Genomic DNA, 25,515 nt, shown 5'->3' with positions numbered 1-25,515 from the left:
GTTTTATTCCAAAATCAGGTCGCAGACCAATCGTAAGGTGTGCGGTTGCCTTTAAGGGTAAGAAGACATTGTTTTTTAAATATGGTGATAGAGAAAACATGGAAGTGTTTATCAAATAGGATACAATACTGATACCTGTTGTGATTGGAGTTTGTTCTTATAGCTGGTCGTTTCTTTGAGCTCTGATTTGATCTTTGCTAAGAGCTGCTGGTTGGCAACAACTTCTTCATTTGCTTGGTTTAAAGATTCCTGAAGGCATTCTGTGAGAGACCATAGGAGTGCATGGGTGAAGGTAATATGCTCTTTTGTAAACCACCACTTTAATAGACCAGAGTTAAATTAAACCTGACTTCACAATACAGGCCTAGGAGTTTATCATTTTAGAAAAAGATTATTATGTCATAGGAGTTGTATTAAGTTGTGCTTAAAACCTATCAATGAAATATGTCAGGGATTGGCTTAACCATCAAAGTTCATCTAATCTACAATATGAATCTGATTTGAAAAAAAGAGCATTAGTTTATATGAAACTATAATAAACAACAACCTTTGATAATAGACAAACAATGTAAATTTATGAGTGTGCATGGCGATACAGCGGGTATGCCTGCATAGTCAATTAACATCATGAATTTAAATATGTGCATCATTTGTTTTATAAAATGGTTCAGCAGTACAAAATTTGCAGTGGACAGGTTGTTTGAATCCCTCAAAATTTTCAAGATTTGCACCTTAGATGAAGAGATCACACCTGCTTTATATCAAGCCATCACAGGCATACATAGCATGCAAGCCTAAGTAACCTCTGGCATCCAAATCTTTACCATAGCCTTTACTTTGAAAGAACACATATTTCAGATGGTGTCTCAGTTATGTTGGAAATCATGGCTGGAGGAACACCTGACTTTCATAAGCACTCACTGGGTGATTTCAAGTTCAGTGTCGACCTATTCAGTGGTGTTGGCGTTAGGTCAATTTTTACACAATTATAACACCAATCATAAAATGAAGATGGTCCCAAAAAGCCACTCACTACATGTTGAGATGTCAATAATATGATCTGGATCAGTTTTACAAACTGCATACTGAATTTTGGAGCTAGTGGAAGCAATCAAAATTTCTACACCAACACCAAGGCCACACCGGACTTGAAATCACCTATTGTGGCTACATCCTTGAACCTGATATTGAATAACATGAAGGAAGTGAAACTAACCTTTCTCCTGATGAAGAACGGCTATCTGTCTTGACATCTTCTTGATGTCAGCTTGGAGATCAGAGATAGTTTGGTCTTTCTTATCACAGATACATTGCAAAGCTTCACACTATAAAAAAAAGTTAAGTTAGATCCTCACTTCCATTGCCAAAATTAAATATTGTAATATACTGATTAATACAGTGCAAAAACTATGTGCATAATTATATTCTTCAGCGCTGTAAGAGACCCTAGAAGATTTTGGAAAGTTATGAGAATAGGTCTTTAGTCTAAGTTTGAATGTTTCTACAGATGGAGAAGTTGTCTTTCATATGGCATTGGCAAGTTTTTCCATAATTTTGAGGCTAGGGAGGCAAATGTACAATCTCCTATACATGATGGTTTCGACAGTTGTGGCATAAACTCGGTATACAAGGCGTACTTTCCTTCAGCAAGAAATTTACCAACATTATGCTGCACTCAACCCAGGTGAGGTGAATGGGTACCTGGCAGGAATTTTTCCATTGACCTTGAAATGCACCGAGTGCTATAGTGGAAGGCTGCTTGAGCTACAGTAATAATATCCAGGGGTAATAATATCCAAGTCCATTGGAAGCACATAGAGACGTTATTCATAATGTGACATGCGCTATACAAGAACTGTCTATTATTATTACTATTATTATTAATGAGCTGTCATATTAATGATTTTGGTTTTGATTTGTACTTATACTTAAATTAACAACCATTGTGAGAAGTTGAAACTTAATTTCATCGGAAATGAGAAATTTAATGATATTAATAATAATAGTAGCTAGTTTTATAAAGTGCTTTGCCTGAGAATACAAAGTGCTGCTATTATTACCCCGGCTTTAGCTCGAGCTACCATCACCAGCACTTAGTGCATTAAAGGAAATAATCCTGCCAGGTACCCATTCATCTCATCTGGGTCGAGTGCAGCACAGTGTGGATAAATTTCTTGCTGAAGGAAAACATGCCAAAAGATGGCTAGGATTCAAACCCACAACCCTCTATTCGAAAGGAGAGTGTCAGAACCACTAGACCAAGGCACGCCCACAGCAAAGTTACAAAGAATGCTAATTAAACTTAGAGCTTTACTGCAGCTACATGTATGAATTTAACAAATCTAGAATAAAGATTTTTTTTCATATTTACTCTTTATTATCCATTCACTTTGAAACATCAATATAAAAATGGTAAAATATTAACAAGAGTTGATTTAAAAAAAAATCAAGTACTCTTTATGATTTACACAAGTAAATTGAAACTGAAGAAAATTATGCTCTTATCTTTGTGCCAGGGACTGATTGGTATACATTACTTATAACCAAAAGTGAGCCCTTTTGAACTGAAAAGCCCCCTACCCCCCCCCCCCCCCCCCCTCAACAACAAAAACAGTTTTAAAAAAATAATTGATTTCCAGCCAACCTGAATAAGAAATAAGAGACCTTTTAGGCACAATATGAATTAATGTACAGTGAACCTACATATAAAGACAGTCCAGCACTACAGGGCCCTCCTTTACAAAGAGTTACGACGATTGATCCATTCAATCGTAACTCTATGGAATCCATCAGGATCATAATTTTTTCTACAGGATATTTGCCCAATGTCCTTGTTAAACAAAGAGAAGCGCAGTGAATTTTCAAAGAAAACAATGAACTGCATGAATATACATCATAGCTAGAAAATATTTTGAACAAACATGCATAATAGACGTTGACATTGCTGGCTGTCCATAGTTGCGAATGATCGGATCAATCAAAACTCATTGTAAGACAGGGCTCTGGGGTGACAAGTGGTCTTTATAAACAGGTTCCTATCATACATGAATCAATGGGGAAACTGTTTAAAGGAAACAAATTTTACACTAGCAAAAACCCCTTAACCCTGTCCTATAGGTGGAGCTAACTTGCAATCTAGCCCCACCTATAGTGCAGGGTGAATCTTAGCCCACTTTCATTTTAACGTTTATGCAAAGTGGGCTAACCCAACCTACAGTAGCAGGTTCAGCTGAGCAATTGCGGTGCTACGAGATAGGTGCGGGTCTAGATCCCTAGTGTAAAAAGAAACCTGGCCAAGCCAAGAACAGTGCTTGATTTATGCCCAAAGGTCAATGGACCCAGTGCAATCAGAGATAAGCACTCATGAATTGCTACCACATGTCAGGATCACTAAATTATGTTTGAAATAAGCAGGCAGGGGGCCGTTTCATAAAGCTGTTCGTAAGTTAAGAGCGACTTTAAGGACGACTGGTGAACCTTTCTTACACGGTTAACCATCACACATGAACATACCATTTGCCACAAGAAAGGATCACCAGTCATTCTTAAAGTCGCTCTTAACTTACGAACAGCTTTCTGAAAGACCCACCCGGTCTCCTTAGACAGGTAATACTTCAGATGGTCCCTAGAGTAGTATTAGTAACAGTAACTTTGTTTATAATTACCTCTTTCTCAACTCCAGCTATCTTGTCACCCATTGTCTTCTCAGCTTCAGTTAGTTTTATCTTCTCTTTTTGCACTGCATAATAGAATAATATTAATAAAAATTATGATGAAGATGTTGATGATGATGATGATGGTGATGATGATGGCGACGATGATGATGATGGGGATGATGATGATCAAGATGACGATGATGGTGATGATGGTGATGATGATGGGGATGATGGTGATGATGATGATGGTGATGATGATTCCAGTATTCTCAGAATGACACACAGATTTTGTTAACAGAGAAAACACCTTAAAACATGGGTCATAGAGAGAAAGTATTATGAACAAGCGAAACTATAAAAAGCTAAATTCAACTTAATTTTAACAAGTTAGAAGTGCATTCTTGAGATGAGTGCTTGATTTTTTTTAATGATAACCTTTCTACAACATCCTTCTTAAATCCAATATTACATCAAATTTGTAAAAATTAACCGTATCCCCTAAAATGTCTACTATCTACGATGAACTAGACATGTAAAACTAATTTGGGGGCTGAAATTCCTTCTCTCTTTCTATTTTATTAAGCATTTGACAAATTTTGTGACAAGAGCTAAACAAATTTTGTTAATTATCATATACTTATTATTAAGTTGATGATAATATACTATAAATATTATTAAGTTGATGATAATATCATTTGCTATTAAACTCACATTCTGATTTCAGCTCATTGACTTGGTTGCACTGGGCAAGGCTTAGGTCTTGAAACTTCATTTCGAGAACCTGTCAAAAGTTATAAAATTAAACATACTTTCAACATAACATGCAAGGTAAAATGTCGTTCAAATGTAAAATGTGGTTAAAAATCTAAAAAATAAACTGAAATACATATCAAACCACATCTTGCAGCTCATCTTAACTTGTTAAATATGTAGCATTATATGACGCCTAGATAGATCCTTGTCATTTGATTGGTTGTTTGATATCGATCATTCAGCCCATACCAGCAATTAAAACCACTTGTGTTTGCAGCGCGCATGCTGTATGTACTTGACAATCAAAAGATCGCCCTTGCATACTTGCATCAAAATTCATAAAATTCATATGAAAAAAAATCTTTTTTTTAGGTGTCATAAAAACCAATGAATGTTATTTCCATTTGTGCAATGGACCGAATACTTTATTCAGTGAAATGGATCATTGAATGGATCACTTCATCTTTCACCTCATGAAGTATTCTGTCCATTGCACTCATAAACATTAATTATTTGTATTTAGTCTAGCTAAATCACACACCCATTGGAGTCTTATTATACAATATAATTCTAATAACTCAAGTTGCTTTAGTTTGTTATTCTTAATAATATATTATTATACTACAAATTTGTTTTGTCCATTATCTTGTTCATGTATATCTTCTTTAACTTGTCCACTCTTTAGAAAAATTATTCACTTAGTCGTTTTGAGTACTATATAATGTTATATTACCCCTAAATTCAGTATGTTATCATGCGTGTTTTATTATTTAGATGTAGGGTTTTAGAGGCGCAGATATTTTTGGACGTCTGACGAAGATGTTTCAAAGAGACAAAATATCAAAACTGATTTTGAACGTGCATGCCTATGAAAACCATCCAATATTGAAAATACTGGACGAAATGAATATTTTGCCCCGCCCACAACATTATCATTGGTTATGAATGTGCACATGAAGCTATTGTTACGTCACACTGAAATTGCATTGCGTATTAGTTGCCAGGTGTGGTAAAGGAGCGTCAATTTATTGAATTCAAATGCACTTGCACTATACGCTAGCACATCTTTACTTTTATATTAGAGATTTACCCCGGGGGGGGGGCCACTTCCATTCACGAGTGGATACCATGCGCGACCATGGGGTCTCGAAAAGCACCCTAAACACGTAATTTCCATATTCTGAAAATGCACCCCTTAACAAGTATTGGCGTGTGAAACCCTACCCTTAACAAGTATTGGAAACAAAACGATACTCTTGGCAGATATTCCCTGAAATGAACCCCTAAACGAGTACAGGAATGTTTTATTGTTACGGGTCCTTCGGTCGTCGGCTTAACCTTATTAGGTTTAGTATACGACCCCACCTTCTACACCTCGCGCAAATTGGACTCTAAACACGAAGTTTTGGGGCCAAAAGGACATCCTTTTTAAAACATTCTAATTTTGTTTTATCATCCCCGCAAATTCAACCATAAACACGTAATTTTCCTAGCGAAATAGATACCCTTTTTTCATTATTTTCGTGTTTTTGACACCCTTATGAAAAAGACTTCCTTTTTACGTGGTTTTTTGGCCGCGCATGGTATCCACTCGCCAGCGTAAGTGGCCCCCCCCCCCCAGGAGATTTACTTTTTTTAAATGACAATACTCAGGCGCCATGCTCATGATTTACAGGATTGCCATAAATGTTGGTTACTAAAAACAATTTTTGGGGGGCTTCATTACTTTATGTTTAGCTTTGTGGGGGTATCTAAATAATAATAATAATATTGGGTCACCAGTTTTCGTGGGATGCATAAAAATATTGTAACTCGCTGAAGAACGATTTGGATTCGTCTCCGACTCGTCCAATATTGTTCTTCAGCTCGTACAATATTTCCTCGCATCCCACTCAAGGCCATCCAATATTCCCTAAATATTACCTTCATATCTTCAAGCTGTTTTTGTCCATGATCTTGTATCTCCTCTCTGACATGTTCACTCTCAACCAGCTTGCTTTCTAACTTTCCTGCGTAGTCTTTCACCAAATTACACATCTCCCTCGTTGATACAATCCTACATTAAATGGTAGATTGTCAATTCATCTACTGCCACACGGTCTACCTTCATTAAGTCTAATGCCATTCCGTCCAACATTTGGTCTAACAACCATTTGGTCCAATAACCATTCGGTCTACTCATCCTTTCATCCAATCACCAGTTGGTCTATGACCATTTCGTCCCATAACCAGTTGGTCTAATATATCCATTTTGTTTCATTAATTTCACCCAATTTACACTTTGTCCACTTAGACCAAATCGTACATGTATATGGATTATTGTATAATGGTTATTGGACTGTTTATTCAACGAAATATTGAGTGGGTGAAATGGCAATTAGACCTTGTGGATAGTGGACAAACAGAAGGTAGACAAAATGATAGTAGATGATAATTGGATGAAATGCCATTATGCCAATTGATAATAAACCCATTCAAATCATCAAATAAAGTTAACTCAAAACCTACTGGAACAGTGGTATCCTCTACAAACTCTATGGGAAATTCGAAATTTTGTAGTCAGCTGCTTAAAGATTTAGGGGTATATTATTTGCTGTAGTGGTCATTTCCCTACTTTCACTTATTCTAAAATGAATATTAAAGATAAAAGCAGGTCCACCCTGATAGCCCGGGGGGGGGGGGAACTCAAATTATTTTTTGATGGGGGCGTGCCTCACGAAACTCTGAAATGGGGGTCTAAGGAACTGACTAAAAGGGTAAAATACGGGGTCTTGGGAACTAAATATATACCAAGCGGTGTGAAAAACAGGGTCTACGGAACGGGATCGCGGCACTGCAAATACGTTGCACCATAGCGTTGTGCATGCACTCGCCATGCATAGAGCGGCTACTTGTTATTATGTAGGGAGTTGCAAAGACGTACTGCATCTCTCGCGTGCGGTGCTCGCGCTGGACAATTTTGGTAGGGCTGGAGAACTGAGATGTCTCGTAACGGGAGTCTTGCGAGCGGGGCTGGGCGGCTTCTGAACTGAACTTTTGTCATTCGGAGTATCTAGAGAACTGAAAATTGGGTCTGAAAAAGGGGGTCATCAAAGCGGCACGTCCCCGTACCACCAATATATGTGAGTGCCCCTTCCGGGCTTGATAGCAAGTTCATTTATATCAAATAAGAAAGATTTGGGAATTATAGTAATGATGATCAATGATTTTAAATGATTTTTTATGAAGTATTGATTTTGTGACATCATATGCAAACGGCTGACCCAATTCCATGTAAATTCCCCCAAAACATAACATAAACAATTTAAAATATTAAAAGACATATCATCTATTATATAATTGTAGCTCTACCCTAGGTGATTATTTAAAATTAAATAGTTAAGTCAGTGTTACAAATGCAGACATTGACTAATCAGTCCCTTTCACATCATATGCACCATTCTACAAAGCATCAATGCTGGGGGTCGTTTCATAAAGCTGTTCGTAAGTTAAGAGCGACTTTACGAACCACTGGTGAACCCTTCTTACACCATCGCCAATTCAATATACCATTTACCACAAGAAAGGATCATCAGTCGTTCTTAAAGTAGCTCTTATCTTACGAACGGCTTTATGAAACACCCACCAGGATATATCTGTCAAAATCTGTTTCAAACCATGAATTCAAAACCATCATAATATCTCAAGTCACTTACTTCTGGGAGATATCTATTCTATTTTCAATCTCCTCCTGTAGCCGCACACTTAGATTCTCATTTTGGAGCTGGAAATGGAAGGAATATAAATATAATTATATTTTATTTTGTTCAATTTCAATAATGATTTACTATATGTTGGGTTCAGCAAGCTCTGATTCTTGTCTTTCACCCCATTAAGTTGTAATTTACATTTCAAAAATTCAGAAAGTAGTGACCTACTCTAATAAATTTGAAATATATCACTATTTCATTTCAATTTCTTATTTAAATACCTACATACCTGCAATACAATGAGATGGATCATCATCATCACAACCATCACCATCTTCATCACCCTCATCATCATCATCATCATCATCATCACCATCCTCATCATCATCATCATCACCACCATCCTCATCATCATCATCATCATCACCATCTTCATCATCTTCATCACCATCATCATCATCCCCATCACCATCTTCATCACCCTCATCCTCATCATCATCATCACCATCATCATCACCATCCTCATCATCATCATCATCATCACCATCATCATCATCCTCATCATCATCTTCATCATCATCCTCGTCATCATCATCCTCATCTTCATCACCATCATCATCATCCTCATGATCATCATCTTCATCTTCATCACCATCATCATCATCATCATCATCCTCGTCATCATCCTCATCATCATCATCACCATCATCATCATCCTCATCATCATCATCTTCATCACCATCTTCATCACCATCATCACAATCATCCTCGTCATCCTCATTATCTTCATCATCAACCATCATTGTAGGATTTTAGACCAAATTAAAAAGGGACCAAATGGGTTTAGCCTATCTGGGATTCGTTTCAGAAAAAAATTTACAATTAGAAATTTACAATAAGAGTTAAAAGCTACTAAATTCCTTCAATCTGATTGGCTACTGAAATTGTGCATCTTTTTATTGTAGCAAGTCTTCATGAAAAAGGGCTAAGATGTTTTTTCTCTCACCTGAAGTTCAAGAAGTGATTTCCTTTGTGATTCAATAGTTTGCTGAGCATCACTCAAACCTCTCTCTTTCTGCCTCACATCGATCTCCATCTGAACTTTCCAACGTCGTATTTTATCAGCCTCTTGATGGAGACGAGAATGTAAAGCATTCATCTTGTCTTGATTCTAAAAGGGAAAAAACAGCAATAACTATTGCCTCGTAACACAAATTCAATTTCTATACACATACTACAAGACTATATGGAATTTTATTCTTCAATGATAATGAAAATAATCTGTAATAATAATAACGGCATATTTACCCAGTGTAGCCACTTCAGTTTTGAAAACTGTTTTTCCAGCGGGCCCTGCTATTATTATTACCCCGGCTTAAGCACGGCTACCTTAATCAGGCGCTCGATAAGTCAAGGAATTTCTTCCTATCAGGTACCCATTCATCTCACCTGGGTTGAGTGCAGCACAATGTGGATAAATTTCTTGCTGAAGGAAATTACGCCATGGTTGGGATTTGAACCCACGACCCTCTGTTTCAAAGTCAGGAGACTTATCCACTGGGCCACAACGCTCTAATGCTCCAATTTTACTCTGTATTTAATGCTACATGTAAGTGTGCTCCTCAATGCTTCCAAATGGACAGTGTATGTATTTCCTGTACGATGTCGATGAAACATGACTTTGATGTTCTCTATGGTTGAGATTTGGATCAAAATGGGGACCTGGAACCCATAACACAAAGGTTAGCAATGAATCGTACGCTTGATTCTTAGGACTGATTGTACATTGTAGTCAATGGAATCGATCGTAGAGAAATGTTCTACGATCATTGCTAATTTTTGTGTTACGGACTGCAGGGCTCTGTCTTGCAAGAGTTATGATTGATCTGATCAATCCCGTGCTGATCTCCAACTAAAAAAAATTGTTTAGTCATGATTCTTGATACAAGAAATGAACGCAAGATAAAAATATGGAAATCCATATTTTATTATTTGAAATAGACATGAAATGAAATACTCCAAAAATTTGCACTGCCCAATTGATCGTGGGCCCGGCAGCCGTTGTGCAGTGCCAGATTGAAGAGATTCTATCCCTTTAATCGTTGAACGCCAAACAGGGTAGCAGCAACTCCCATCTTTTAATGTCTTTTGGTCTGACGACATGGCCAGGGTTTGAACTCTCGACCTCCCAGTTGTGAGACGGACGCTTTACCAACTGAGCCAACACACCGGTGACAAAGAACCTTTGGAAACAAAATAAAGCGTCCTAATTTGTCTGTCTTTCTTAAAGTCAATCTTAACTTAAAAATGGCTTTGCAAACAACCCACCTGTATCTCAATGGTTTCATTCTCATGCTGGGCGATAGATGTGTGGAACTCCTTGGTCATTTCTGAGGTGTTTTGTAGAAACTGATCAGAAACTTGTAGAGGCTTTGAAAAGTGCATTGACCCTTCAGAACCAGCCAATGATTGAGCAGTTCCATTTTCCTGCAATGAAATAACAAAGAACAAATGCATTCATATCAATTAAACAGTCATATGGTGTGTTGGGGCACAAATAATTTGAAAAGTAAAAATGAAAGAAAATATTTGATACGATTGCAAGAGACAGAGATATAGGCACATAACCTAGTCATACACAGTTTTCTATTATTTAATGTCATTGGCCAATAATTCACTATTTAAAAAAAAAAAGTTTTACACAGCTTTTATATGTATTATATTCATAAGAACTTATAATTCTATATATTGAGGAAAGTTCTATAAAATGCATACTGTGAATAATGAACTTATGTTTGTTGAATATGGTTTGGACATTAATGAAGCCATACATGTAGTTCTTAACTCATGGCAATAACGTTGATTCTAGCACCTGGTCTATTACACAATAAACAGAATATTAAAGAAATTAATCAATTTCTTGAAATATTTTTGAACCACAGATTCAAAAGTACTTTTGCTAACTTGGACCATTTTTATAAGTAACAATCCAAAGGGATGGTCCGGGCTGAAAAATATTTATATCTTAATATCAAGAGTATAATTCACTGAGCAAAATGCCAAAAATTTCATCAAAATCAAATAACAAATAATAAAGTTATTGAAGTCTAAATTTTAGCAATATTTTGTGAAAACAGTCGTCATGAATATTCATTTGGTGGGCTGATGATGTCATATTTCCACTTTCCTTTTTCTTATGTTTCTACATAAAATCATATTTTTTTCATTATTTCATACTTTAATGCAAATATGTCTCTCTTAAAATGAAATAAGTTGCAGCAATAAATACCCAATGCACTAAATCAGTTGTCAATCTAATTTTTCTAGTTCTTGGAGGAAAAATTTTGAATAAACCGAATTTCATATAATAAAATACAAAAGAAAAAGTGGAGATGTGACATCATCAGCCCAACTTATGAATATTCATGATGACTGTTTTCACAACATATTACTAAACTTTAAAATTCAATAACTTTGTTATCCAATTCTGATGAAATTTGGGGCATTTTGCTCAGTGAATTCTACCCTATTTATTAAGCATTGAATACTTTCAGCCCGGGCGGACCATCCCTTTAAAAACACAGCATATCACCTGCAATTATATATTTTCTTAGTTTATACTGATTTCAGAAAACACATTGTTGATCTTTGTTAGATGTGAACTTAGTAGGCTCTCTTCAAAACTATCTTTTAAAAACATTTGGAAATTCTTAAGATTCTTGACACAGAAACCAGGACACTTGGTCATGATCTAGAATGTCCTTTGATGAATTTTAGGATATGCAATCTAAAGATTTCTATTGATCCCAACTCTATGATACTACAAAAGAAGGATAATTTGAAAAGGTCTGTCCTACTCACAGTGAAGAGAGAAGCTGCAGATGATGTCGATGTCTGCTGATCCCGTTCAATGTTTATGAAGAAACTATCTTGTCTGCTCTGACTCTGGCTACTGCTACTTGGTTTGAAGAACGGTTGTTTCTCTGTCTGATGATGTTCTTGGTGCTCTTGTTGTCTCTGCTGCTGCATCATGGTTCCTTCTGTTCTCCACAGGTCAAAGGTCAATAGTCATGCAGGGATACCGGGTAACTCACTGGGTCTGAAAAGAAAACAGAACATGTTAAAATCTATCAGACAGCAGAGCTATATAAAACATATATCACACAAAGTGTTAGGTGATAAGACATGTCTCACATATTCAATAATACATCAGTACATAATCTATTCTTTATCAATGCTTCTATACAGGAAGTACATGTATAACAGGAAATCATATGTTTACCAACTCCAACTTTCTTAAGAAACTATTACTCATTCTTCTTCCAGCTAAACTAATGATGCACACACATTTTATGGGTTTCTTATTCATTACATTTCATGTTCTCCCTAAATGGTCAACTCCTCCAATTCAGAGTAAGTTGAGACCTTTTTTAAATAAAAATTAACTAGACCTCTGGCTCTAGAGCTCTGAAGAAAATTACTCTAGTAATTTTTGGTTGCTTTGTATGTTTCTGTATCAGATTTTCAAGATTTTTTTTATGTCTAGATCTAGACCATATGCGACCTGGCTGAGGACCAGGTTGTCTGCTTTCATATTCATAAGGTCTCTGGCCAAGACTAGTCAGATGCTAACATTAAAGCCCTCTGTGTATGCGAGTTAATTAGGCACTTGCTAGGCCTATTCTTTTTTTCTAAAGCCACCTAAGACTAAATATAAGGCCAACTGTTCTCACTCAAGGGCTTCAGATCAACTTCTCTGTCATCTCACTGTCCTGAATCAGTCTCACTCTCTCTCAGACTTGACTCGGAGGATAGAGTGAGGTCAGACTCAAGTCTCAACAACTGAACAAGTTCTCACTCCAAGTTCTCATGTCACAACATCACTCAGGACAATCTAAGTCGGGGGTGGAAATCTCTCCCCAAAGGTGGGTGGGGGGGCGCCAAGGTCTGGAAAATTTGACAAGCGAAAAAAAAAAAGAAAAGATATCACCCCAAATGCAAGGATATTTCGACCAAAATAATTTGACAAGCAAAACAAAATAAATAAAAAATAGATCTGAAGGTTATCACCACAACTAAGGTTATTTTGACAAGCAAAGAAAAAGGGGGTATCACCCAAAAAATAAGGTCAACTCTTCCAAAATACAAGTTTTATTTCAATTTTCAATGATTAATGTAGATCTAGGCCTACTATCTAGGTTTCCATAAAACTCATAGGGGGACATTATTTTGATACTTTGTCGCGCCCCCTGGGCTTTCTGCCCACGGTCTACATGTAACTTAGCCTAAGTTAGGTCTAGGACTAGGTCTAGGACCTACACCTAACATTAGTCCTATCTAATATAGTCTAGTCTACCTTTACCTTGGAATTTACCTTGGAAGTAGGCATAAAGTTATGCACAACTTATTTTCCCCTCTGTATCCAAACGTTGGTACCTAAAACTTATTTGGCGTTGAGTGGCCTAGGCCAGGGGCAAGTCCTAGCCCTAGGCCCTTATTCTAAGTCTTAGTCTTGACAATGGTAGACTAACTTAGAGTCTAATTTCAGAATCAATCAACTAAGTTCTAGTCTACTGACATGACTCACTGAGTACTGACCTGACTGCAGAAAGTCGGACCTGGTCCTGGGGACCGTTGCAAAAACAGTTGCAATCAATCGCAAATCATGCGCAACTTGATTTTCAACCAATCAACAGTGCACATTTGGGACTTGCAATTGATTTTTTGGCTTCCGTTTAAACGAAACTCTTTCTGCAACGGGCCCCAGGGCTCTCTGTCTCTGAGTCTCTCCAACTATTGTCGTTAAACGTCAGTCAGAATTATTTCTAACGTGACTGGTCAAGGAGCTCCGCCGCGCCGCGCGTACCGGGTACGGTACTCGTGACAGTGGCCGTGGTGGTGGCCTGGCCTGCCCTGACTCTGCCTGGTGGAGCTCGTCCCAGAGCCGACCCAAAATTTGGCTATACTTTAACGTTAAAATCTAGTTTTTAGAGCAAAAGAAAGGAAGAAGATTCTCAAGATGATACTTACCTCCTAAAATAATCAATGGTCCGGGAAAAGTACGAATGTTTAGTAATGAGAGTCATACATCATTGTCACAACAGGAATACCATGCCCATGGCATGATTTCTGATCTGAATTTTTCTCAACTTTTGCGCGATAGTGATTATCGATACCAATTCAAATAAAGTATCGATACCAGGCGGCCGAGGACTGAAATGGAGGGTAGGGTTGAGGGGAGGGAAGCAGGTCGCCCTTCCTGGGCTTGGATGGGATGTGGGGGGGGGGGGGCAGTTGGGATGGGAGGGCTTTACTTTGTTTTACTCATTCAGTTCAATTGCGTCACTATAAATTATTTTGTTATAACTATTTTGTTCCTGATGACTCGAGCTGGTTTTTTTTTTTGGAAAATTCAAAAAAATAAAAATAAAAAAAAGAGGACTGGTGCCGCGGCTGAAGGCGCCTTCGGGCTTCGATGCCCGGCAACGGCGCCCATGCCCCCCCCCCCCCCCCTCAGTGTACGCCTATGCTCGTTCCCTCCATTTGAAAGCACCCCTATCGAACAAATCGAAGATCTGCCAAAATTTCTGAACGCCCTTTCGAGGACTTTTCGCTGGTCTTTTCTGTCTTATAGTGCGCCCCTAAATACAGAATACTGCTCAGCGCCCCCCCCCCATCTCAGGTGAGCTATCATTCCAACAAAGGGTCCGTACTTTACTTTTCAACATGAAAAAATCCTGAATGAGCTTTCAAAACTAGCAGGAATTTCAGGAATTCGATCCCGGGATTTAATAGATTTTCTATGTTATTCAAGATATTTTATAACCCCCTTTTAAATTTCTCAGGAGTCCAAAGAGAGAGATAAAAAAACCTTAAGAAATCTCCGGGTGAAATACAAATACACCCCCTCTTTTTACAATTCGCGGGCCGCTCTTGTCCCGCGAAAAAGTTCACATTTACCGGACATTTTGGGAACACGCATGCGGTACTTCGACCCCGGAGTGGGGGGGGGGGGCGGGGCCCATGCCCATAAGAAATGAAAGGACAAGCCCGCCCCAACAAAAAGTTGATTTAAAGAAAAAGAGAAAATCCAACAAGCATAACATTGAAAATTTTATCAAAATCGGGTGAAGAAAGTTCACATGGTTGGTATGCAAATGAAGGAACTGATGAAATCACATACTATTTCTTTTGTATTTTATTATATGCCGGGATTATATGAAATGTAATTTTCTCCTCATTTCCTTTGAAGCATATTTTTATTCCTCCCTGAATTATGGTATTAATTTTGTTATAAGAAATTATGTTTCAGTTAACATGATTAAGTTGGTCCTTAATGTCAAATTGGTAAAAAAAAATAAAATATTGTATGATTCAAACAAAAATAAACAAAAGAAATAGTGAGTGATGGACATCATATCCTCTGTCGATCATTTGCCTGTCACTGAGTTCTGAATAGAACTGTTTTTTTTTTAATAAATGAAACTTCAAAATGCCATTTTAACTTTCTATTTTCCATCCGAGTTCGATGAAATCTTTTCATTATGCTTAATTGTTTCATTTTTTTTTTCTTGATTCAAATGAACAGTTTTCTGGGGTTGACAATATATTCTCTTTTATCCTGCATTCAAATCAGTGAAAATGCTGTACAGATTCTTGTTAACTATATAGTTGTGCACTTGTTTTTTTAATGAAAAACAAAATAAAACAAAATGAGGGTGTGAACAATTTAACATACCTTTAGCTTCATCATATAACACGATGTGCTAAAAAAAACTATTGTGAGACAATTAAATTTAATACCTCATTTTTCATGATATAAATACCCTTAATATATATACTTGACACAGTCACGCACCCATGCTGTGATAGAAGACTGTCTAAACTTGGTAGGTGTTGCATAAAGATGTTCGAGAGATACCAATGACTTCACGCACGACTGGTGACCCTTCTTGTGCTGAATGATACGTCCCTACGTCATTCATTTAGGACATAAGAACATGTTCCAGTCGTTCGTAAAATTGTGCGTAAATTTACGAGCAGCCACCTGGAACGTCTGTATTCCTGATTACTTTTTTTCCAAAATAAATGAGCCCGTTTCACCCCCCCCTCCCCTCCGTCTCCATTTTCTTTTCAGTGTCTTTATTTGAGTTATAGGCTAGCCCATTGATCTTTCCAAATATTGCAGACCCAAATAGGCCTTTACATGCTTGCTAATGCTATATTTTATGATATAGGGGGAAAAGTGGCAGCGGATAGGAGGGACTCGAGAGACGAGGAAAAAAGGAAAACTTCCACTCGTGCTCGCATTTCCTGTTTAATGAGATATAGGCCTACACATCTTCCAAAAGGAACTTCAAAATATAATTTCTTTAAAGGTCAAGTCCAACCATTTGTTGATTTGAATAAATAGAGAAAAATCAAACTATCATAACGCTGAAATTTTCATCAAAATCGGATGTAAAATAAGAAATTCATGACATATTTAAATTTCGCTTATTTCCCACAAAACGTGCAAATGAGTCACGACGATGATGTCCATCACTCACTATTTTGTTTGTTTATTGTTCGAATTATCCAATATTCATTTTTTAAACAAATTTGACCATATATAGGGACTGACTGTACTGAATCATTTAGTATCAAACAATGCCAATTCCACATGTCTAGGGAGGAATTAACAACTGTTTCACTTGACAATGAGTAAAATTGAGAATATTTCATACAATAAAACACAAAAGAAATAAAGAGTGGATGACGTCATAGTCTCCTCATTTGCATACCAGCCAGGATGTGAATCTGCATGTCACTGTTTAGCGAAACTTACATTTAGTGAAAATTTAAAATGTGATAAATTTCTTGTTTTACATCCGATTTTTATAAAATTTTCAGTGTTATGCTTCTTGAATTTGTCTTTTTGTGACCACTTAAGGGCGATTCGTTCTCTTACACTTTCAGGAGCAAGCCCAGTATGCTCATCATTCACAGGATACCATCTCCCAGACAGAAGAAATTAACTACATTTTACAAATACTAAGAATTTTAAAAAAATGATTATCTGTCTTAGTTGGCGTTCCGTTCTACATTTTGATGGGTAAAACCCAGAAGGCTCATTATTCAAAGGAACTATCTCTCAGAGATAAATACACTACATTAAAAAAACAGACAGATATTAACAACATTGTAAAAAAACTAAAACTTAAAAAATAATAATCTGTCTCGGCGTTCCATTCTCCCACACTTTAAGGGGCAAGTCCAATAGGCTCATCATTCACAGGATACCTTCTCCCAGACAGAAATTAACTACATTTTACAAATACTAAGAATTAAAAAAATGATACGTCTTGGCGCTCCATTCTGAATTCTACCCCTTAAAGGTAAAGCCAAGTAGGCTCATCGTTTACAGGATATAGTCATAGACATGAATTAACTAAATCTTACAAATACTAAGAATTAAAAAAATAATAATAATCTGTCTTGGCGTTCCGTTCTCCTACACTTTAAGGGGCAAGCCCAGTAGGTTCATCATTCACATGATACCTTCTCCCAGACAGAAATTAACTACATTCTTAAAAATACTAAAAATTAAGAAAAAAAGAATCATAATCTGTCTGGGCGTTCCGTTCTCCTACACTTTAAGGGCAAGCCCAGTAGGCTCATCATTCACAGGATACCATCTCCCAGACAGAAATTAACTACATTTAGAAAAAAAAACTTTAGAAAAAAAAAATTATCTGTCTGGGCGCTCCATTCTGAATTCTATCCCTAAAAATTAAAGCACAGAAGGATCATCATTTACAGGATACATTCGCCAAGACAGAAATTAACTACATTCTTAAAAATACTAAAAATTAAAAAAAGATCATAATCTGTCTGGTCGTTCCGTTCTCCTACACTTTAAGGGGCAAGCCCAGTAGGCTCATCATTCACAGGATACCTTCTCCAAGACAGAAATTTATTACATTCTTACAAATACTAAAAATTAAAAAAGATCATAATCTGTCTGGGCGTTCCGTTCTCCTACACTTTAAGGGGCAAGCACAGTAGGCTCATTCACAGGATACATTCTCCAAGACAGAAATTTATTACATTCTTACAAATACTAAAATAAAAAAGGAATGATAATCTGTCTGGGCGTTCCGTTCTCCTACACTTTAAGGGGCAAGCCCAGTAGGCTCATCATTCACAGGATACCATCTCCCAGACATAAATTAACTACATTTTACAAATTCTCAAATATATATATATATATATATATATATATATATATAATATAAATATATATATAATATGTACATCTGATAGGGCGTTCCATTCTCCTACAAAATAAGGGACAAGCCCATTATATAGGCTCCTTATTGACAGGATACCATCTCATAGACAGAAATTAACTACATTTTACAAATACTAAAAAAAATTAAGGAAAAAATTGATATTCATTCTGGGCGTTCCGTTCTCCTACACTTTAAGGGGCAAGCCCAGTAGGCTCATCATTCACAGGATACCTTCTCCAAGACAGAAATTAACTACACTCTTAAAAATACTAAAAATAAAAAAAAAAGAATCATAATCTGTCTGGGCGTTCCGTTCTCCTACACTTTAAGGGGCAAGCCCAGTAGGCTCATCATTCACAGGATACCATCTCCCAGACAGAAATTAACTACATTTTACAAAATCTCAAATATATAGATATGTATGTATCGTTCAGGGCGTTCCATTCTCAACAAAATACAAGCCCTTACATAGGCTCCTTATTGACAGGATACCATCTCATAGACAGAAATTCACTACATTTTGAAAATACAAAAAATTAAGGGAAAAAATGATATTCATTCTGGGCGTTCCGTTCTCCTACACTTTAAGGGGCAAGCCCAGTAGGCTCATCATTCACAGGATACCATCTCCAAAACAGAAATTAATTAAAAAAAAAAATTAGAAAAAAAAAACCTTTAAAAAAAAATATTATCTGTCTGGGTGTTTAGTTCTTCTACACTTTAGGGGGCAAGCCCAGTATATAGGCTCGTCATTCACAGGATTTCATAGACAAAAATTAAAAGATAACTCAACCCCAACAAAACATTTAATTGAATAAAATGAGAAAAATCCAACAAGTACAACACTCAACATTTTATCAAAATCGGATGTAAAATAGGGAAATTATGACATTTTTAATATTTTGCTTATTTTCACTTAACAGTTTTTGCACATCCTGTCTGGTGTGCAACTGAGGAGACTATGACCTCATCCAGTCACTATTTCTTTTGTATTTTATTATATGAAATATTCTCATTTTATCCTCATTGGCAAGTGATACGATTAATTCCTCCCTGAACATGTAAATTTAGTATTGTTAAATACTATATGGTTCAGTGAAGTTATTCCTTATTGTCAAATCTATCAAAAAATGAAATATTGTATAATTCAAACAATAAAAACCAAAAGAAGTAGTGAGTAATGGACATCTCGACTGAGTCACCTAGTTGTGCTAGAAAGTCACTGTTTTTACAAAAAATAAGCGAAACTAAAAATGTAAAACTATCTCATTTACATTTTTTTTTATTTCAATTATTCATGTTTAATTGCTTTCTCTAGTTATTTAAATTTGCATTTTCTTGGGGAGGACTTGTTTTATCTACATTTTCACATAATAATCAAAAACTACTTTAACAATAATTATAATCTGTTTTGGTGGGTTCCGTGTTAAGGTACAATTAAGGCTAGCCATAGTAAGGCTATATTACAGGCTAAGACAGAGATTGATTAACTACATTCTTAAAATACTAAAAATAAAAAAGATTATAATCTTATAATCTGTCTGGGTTCTCCACACTCCTGGGGCAGCCAGGCCTATAGGTCATCATCCATCTCCCACACATTCAACATTAATAAAATTATTAAAAATACTATAAATAAAAAAAGGAATCATAATTATGTCCGGGCGTTCCGTTCTCCTACACTTTAAGGGGCAAGCCCAGTAGGCTCATCATTCACATGATACCTTCTCCCAGACAGAAATTAACTACATTTAGAAAAAAAAACTTTAGAAAAAAAAAACAATTATCGGTCATAAATTAACTAAATCTTACAAATACTAGGAATTAGAAAATAATAATAATCTGTCTCGGCGTTCCATTCTCCTACACTTTAAGGGGCAAGCCCATTAGGCTCATCATTCACATGATACCTTCTCCCAGACAGAAATTAACTACATTTAGAAAAAAAAACTTTAGAAAAAAAAACAATTATCGGTCATAAATTAACTAAATCTTACAAATACTAGGAATTAGAAAATAATAATAATCTGTCTTGGCGTTCCATTCTCCTACACTTTAAGGGCAAAGCCAAGTAGGCTCATCATTCACAGGAAACCTTCTCCCAGACAGAAATTAACTACATTTTACAAATACTAAGAATTAAAACAATAATTATCTGTCTGGGCGCTCCATTCTGAATTCTATCCCTTAAAATTAAAGCCCAGTAGGCTCATCATTCACATGATACCTTCTCCCAGACAGAAATTAACAACATTTAGAAAAAAACAACATTTAGAAAAAAAAACAATTATCTGTTTGGGCGCATTCTGAATTCTATTCCTTAAAATTAAAGCCCAGAAGGCTCATCATTCACAGGATACCTTCTCCAAGACAGAAATTAACTACATTCTTAAAAATACTAAAAATTAAAAAAGATCATAATCTGTCTGGTTGTTCCGTTCTCCTACACTTCAAAGGGCAAGCCCAGTAGGCTCATCATTCACATGATACCTTCTCCTAGACACAAATTAACTACATCTTACAAATACTAAGAATCTAATAAAAAATAATCTGTCTGGGCGTTCCGTTCTCCTACACTTTAAGGGGCAAGCCCAGTAGGCTCATCATTCACAGGATACCTTCTCCAAGACAGAAATTAACTACATTCTTAAAAATACTAAAAATTAAAAAAAGATCATAATCTGTCTGGGCGTTCCGTTCTCCTACACTTTAAGGGGCAAGCCCAGTAGGCTCATCATTCACAGGATACCTTCTCCAAGACAGAAATTAACTACATTCTTACAAATACTAAAAATAAAAAAAAATGTAAATAATCATTCTTGGCGTTTCGTTCTCCTACACTTTAAGGGGCAAGCCCAGTAGGCTCATCATTCACAGGATACCTTCTTCAAGACAGAAAGTAACTACATTTTACAAATTCTCAAATATATATATATATGTACATCTGATAGGGCGTTCCATTCTCCTACAAAATAAGGGACAAACCCATTATATAGGCTCCTTATTGACAGGATACCATCTTATAGACAGAAATTAACTACATTTTGAAAATACAAAAAATTAAGGAAAAATGATATTCATTCTGGGCGTTCCGTTCTCCTACACTTTAAGGGGCAAGCCCAGTAGGCTCATCATTCACAGGATACCATCTCCAAAACAGAAATTAACTACATTCTTAAAAATACTAAAAATTAAAAAAAGAATCATAATCTGTCTGGGCGTTCCGTTCTCCTACACTTTAAGGGGCAAGCCCAGTAGGCTCATCATTCACATGATACCTTCTCCCAGACAGAAATTAACTACATTCTTAAAAATACTAAAAATTAAAAAAAGAATCATAATCTGTCTGGGCGTTCCGTTCTCCTACACTTTAAGGGGCAAGCCCAGTAGGCTCATCATTCACATGATACCTTCTCCCAGACAGAAATTAACTACATTCTTAAAAATACTAAAAATTAAAAAAAGAATCATAATCTGTCTGGGCGTTCCGTTCTCCTACACTTTAAGGGGCAAGCCCAGTAGGTTCATCATTCACAGGATACCTTCTCCCAGACAGAAATTAACTACATTCTTAAAAATACTAAAAATTAAAAAAAGAATCATAATCTGTCTGGGCGTTCCGTTCTCCTACACTTTAAGGGGCAAGCCCAGTAGGCTCATCATTTACATGATACCTTCTCCCAGACAGAAATTAACTACATTTAGAAAAAAAACTTTAGAAAAAAAACAATTATCTGTTTAGGCGCTCCATTCTGAATTCTATCCCTTAAAATTAAAGCCCAGTAGGCTCATCATTCACAGGATACCCTCTCCCAGACATAAATTAACTACATTCTTACAACTATAAAGAATCTAATAAATAATGATCTGTCTGGGCGTTCCGTTCTCCTACACTTTAAGGGGCAAGCACAGTAGGCTCATTCACAGGATACCTTCTCCAAGACAGAAATTTATTACATTCTTACAAATACTAAAATAAAAAAGAAATGATAATCTATCTGGGCGTTCCGTTCTCCTGCACTTTAAGGGGCAAGCCCAGTAGGCTCATCATTCACAGGATACCTTCTCCAAGACAGAAATTAACTACATTCTTAAAAATACTAAAAATAAAAAAAAGAATCATAATCTGTCTGGGCGTTCCGTTCTCCTACAATTTAAGGGGCAAGCCCAGTAGGCTCACCATTCACAGGATACCATCTCCCAGACAGAAATTAACTACATTTTATAAATTCTCAAGTATATATATATATATATAATATATATACATCTGATAGGGCGTTCCATTCTCCTACAAAATAAGGGACAAGCCCATTATATAGGCTCCTTATTGACAGGATACCATCTCGTAGACAGAAATTAACTACATTTTACAAATACTAAGAATTAAAACAATAATCATCTGTCTGGGCGCTCCATTCTGAATTCTATCCCTTAAAATTAAAGCCCAGAAGGCTCATCATTTACAAAATACCTTCTCCAAGACAGAAATTAACTACATTCTTACAAATACAAAACATAAAAATAAAAAAAATCATAATCTGTCTCGGCGTTCCGTTCTCCTACACTTTAAGGGGCAAGCCCAGTAGGCTCATCATTCACAGGATACCATCTCCCAGACAGAAATTAACTACATTTTATAAATTCTCAAATATATATATATATATAATTATATATATATATATACATCTGATAGGGCGTTCCATTCTCCTACAAAATAAGGGACAAGCCCATTATATAGGCTCCTTATTGACAGGATACCATCTCGTAGACAGAAATTAACTACATTTTACAAATACTAAGAATTAAAACAATAATCATCTGTCTGGGCGCTCCATTCTGAATTCTATCCCTTAAAATTAAAGCCCAGAAGGCTCATCATTTACAAAATACCTTCTCCAAGACAGAAATTAACTACATTCTTACAAATACAAAACATAAAAATAAAAAAAATCATAATCTGTCTTGGCGTTCCGTTCTCCTACACTTTAAGGGGCAAGCCCAGTAGGCTAATCATTCACAGGATACCATCTCCAAGACAAAAATTAACTACATTTTACAAATACTCATATATATATATGTACATCTGATAGGGCGTTCCATTCTCCTACAAAATAAGGGACAAGCCCAGTAGGCTCATCATTCAGAGTAAACCTTCTCCCAGACAATAATTAACTACATTCTTAAAAATAAAAAAAATCATAATCTGTCTCGGCGTTCCGTTCTCCTACACTTTAAGGGGCAAGCCCAGTAGGCTCATCATTCAGAGTAAACCTTCTCCCAGACAATAATTAACTACATTCTTAAAAATAAAAAAAAAAATCATAATCTGTCTGGGCGCTCCATTCTCCTACACTTTAAGGGGCAAGCACAGTAGGCTCATCATTCAAAGTAAACCTTCTCCCAGACAGAAATTAACTACATTCTTACAAATACAAAACATAAAAATAAAAAAAACCTGTCTTGGCGTTCCGTTCTCCTACACTTTAAGGGGCAAACCCAGTAGGCTCATCATTCACAGGATACCATATCTAAGACAGAAATTAACTGCATTTTACAAATACAAAACATAAGAATAAAAAAATCTGTCTTGGCGTTCCATTCTCCTACACTTTTAGGGCCAAACCCAGTAGGCTTATCATTCACAGGATACCATATCCAAGACAGAAATTAACTATATTTTACAAATACCAAGAATTAAAAAATGATGTGTCTGGGCGCTCCATTCAGAAGTCCACCCCTTAAAGGTAAAGCCCAGTAGGCTCATCATTCACAGGAAACCTTCTCTAAGACAGAAATTAACTACATTTGGAGAAAAAAAAACCTTTAGAAAAAAAAAAATTATCTGTCTGGGCGTTCCGTTCTCCTACACTTTAAGGAGCAAGCCTAGTAGGCTCATTATTCACAGGATACCTTCTCTAAGACAGAAAAGATATATATAAAATTACACACATCTAATAGGCTGTTCCATTCTCCTACAAATGAAGGGACAAGCCCAGTATATAGGGTCCTCATTGACAGGATACCATCTCATAGCCAGAAATTACCTACATTTTAAAAATACAAAAATTAAAGAAATAATAATAATCTGTCAGGGCGCTCCGTTCTCCTTCAAGCCAAGTAGGCTAATCATTTGCAGGAGACAGTCCTAGACATAAATTAACTAAATCTTACAAATACTAAGAATTTAAAAAATAAATAATAATCTGTCTGGGCATTCCGTTCTCCTACACTTTAAGGGGCAAGCCCAGTAGGCTCATCATTCACAGGATACCTTCTCCCAGAGAGAAATTAACTACATTTGGAGAAAAAAAAAGCTTTAGATAAAAAAATAATTATCTGTCTGGGCGTTCCGTTCTCCTACACTTTAAGGAGCAAGCCTAGTAGGCTCATTATTCACAGGATACCTTCTCCCCGACAAAACTTAACTACATTCTTACAAATACAAAACATTAAATAAAACTCTGTCTTGGCGTTCCGTTCTCCTACACTTTAAGGGGCAGACCCAGTAGGCTCATCATTCAGAGGATACCTTCTCCAAGACAGAAATTAACTACATTTTACAAATACTCATATATATATATATATGTACATCTGATAGGGCGTTCCGTGTAAATTAAAGGATAATTCAACCCCAACAAATCATTGAATTGAATAAGATGAGAAAGATCTAACAAGCACAACATTCAAAATTTCAGCAAAATCAGATGTAAAATAGGAAAATTATGACGTTTTAATATTTTTCTAATTTTCACTTAACAGTTTTTTGCACATCCTGGCTGGTGTATAAATGAGGAGAGTATGACGTCATCCAGTCACCATTTCTTTGTATTTTATTATATGAATTTGATTTTGAATTCTATCCCTTAAACGTAAAGCCCAGTAGGCTCATCATTCACAGGATACCATCTCCAAGACAGAAATTAAGTACATTTTACAAATACTCAAATATATATTTACATCTGATAGGGCGTTCCATTCTCCTACAAAATATGGGACAAGCCCAGTATATAGGCTCCACATTGACAGGATACCATCTCATAGACAGAAATTAACTACATTTTAAAAATACAAAAAATGAAAAAAAAATGATAATCTGTCTGGGCGTTCCGTTTTCTTACACTTTAAGGGGCAAGCCCAGTAGGC

The 25,515-nt window shown here is 36.2% G+C and overlaps 1 protein-coding gene across 4 annotated transcripts in view; it reads right to left on the bottom strand.

Moving 5' to 3' along the window:
* Positions 1–25,515, bottom strand: part of LOC121405890 (synaptonemal complex protein 1-like) — a 56,125-nt gene that overhangs the window by 22,269 nt on the left and 8,341 nt on the right. The window contains exons 1-10 of one of the 4 annotated variants that reach the window (XM_041596880.1): positions 14,129–14,245; positions 11,960–12,197; positions 10,427–10,585; positions 9,105–9,269; positions 8,105–8,172; positions 6,333–6,465; positions 4,368–4,437; positions 3,666–3,739; positions 1,217–1,325; positions 136–260 (exon numbers count right to left, since the gene is read on the bottom strand). In XM_041596880.1, the coding sequence (XP_041452814.1) occupies positions 136–260; positions 1,217–1,325; positions 3,666–3,739; positions 4,368–4,437; positions 6,333–6,465; positions 8,105–8,172; positions 9,105–9,269; positions 10,427–10,585; positions 11,960–12,130 (1,074 nt within the window). In that variant the 5' untranslated portion in view covers positions 12,131–12,197; positions 14,129–14,245. Of the gene's footprint in view, positions 1–135; positions 261–1,216; positions 1,326–3,665; positions 3,740–4,367; positions 4,438–6,332; positions 6,466–8,104; positions 8,173–9,104; positions 9,270–10,426; positions 10,586–11,959; positions 12,198–14,128; positions 14,246–25,515 lie in introns of those variants that run through there. The other 3 variants (XM_041596883.1, XM_041596881.1, XM_041596882.1) reach the window with 3 other exon arrangements.

Source organism: Lytechinus variegatus, chromosome 19, assembly GCF_018143015.1.
Source record: "Lytechinus variegatus isolate NC3 chromosome 19, Lvar_3.0, whole genome shotgun sequence".
In the NCBI taxonomy this organism is placed as follows: Eukaryota; Metazoa; Echinodermata; class Echinoidea; order Temnopleuroida; family Toxopneustidae; genus Lytechinus; species Lytechinus variegatus.
This window is presented reverse-complemented; position numbering and strand designations above follow the sequence as displayed.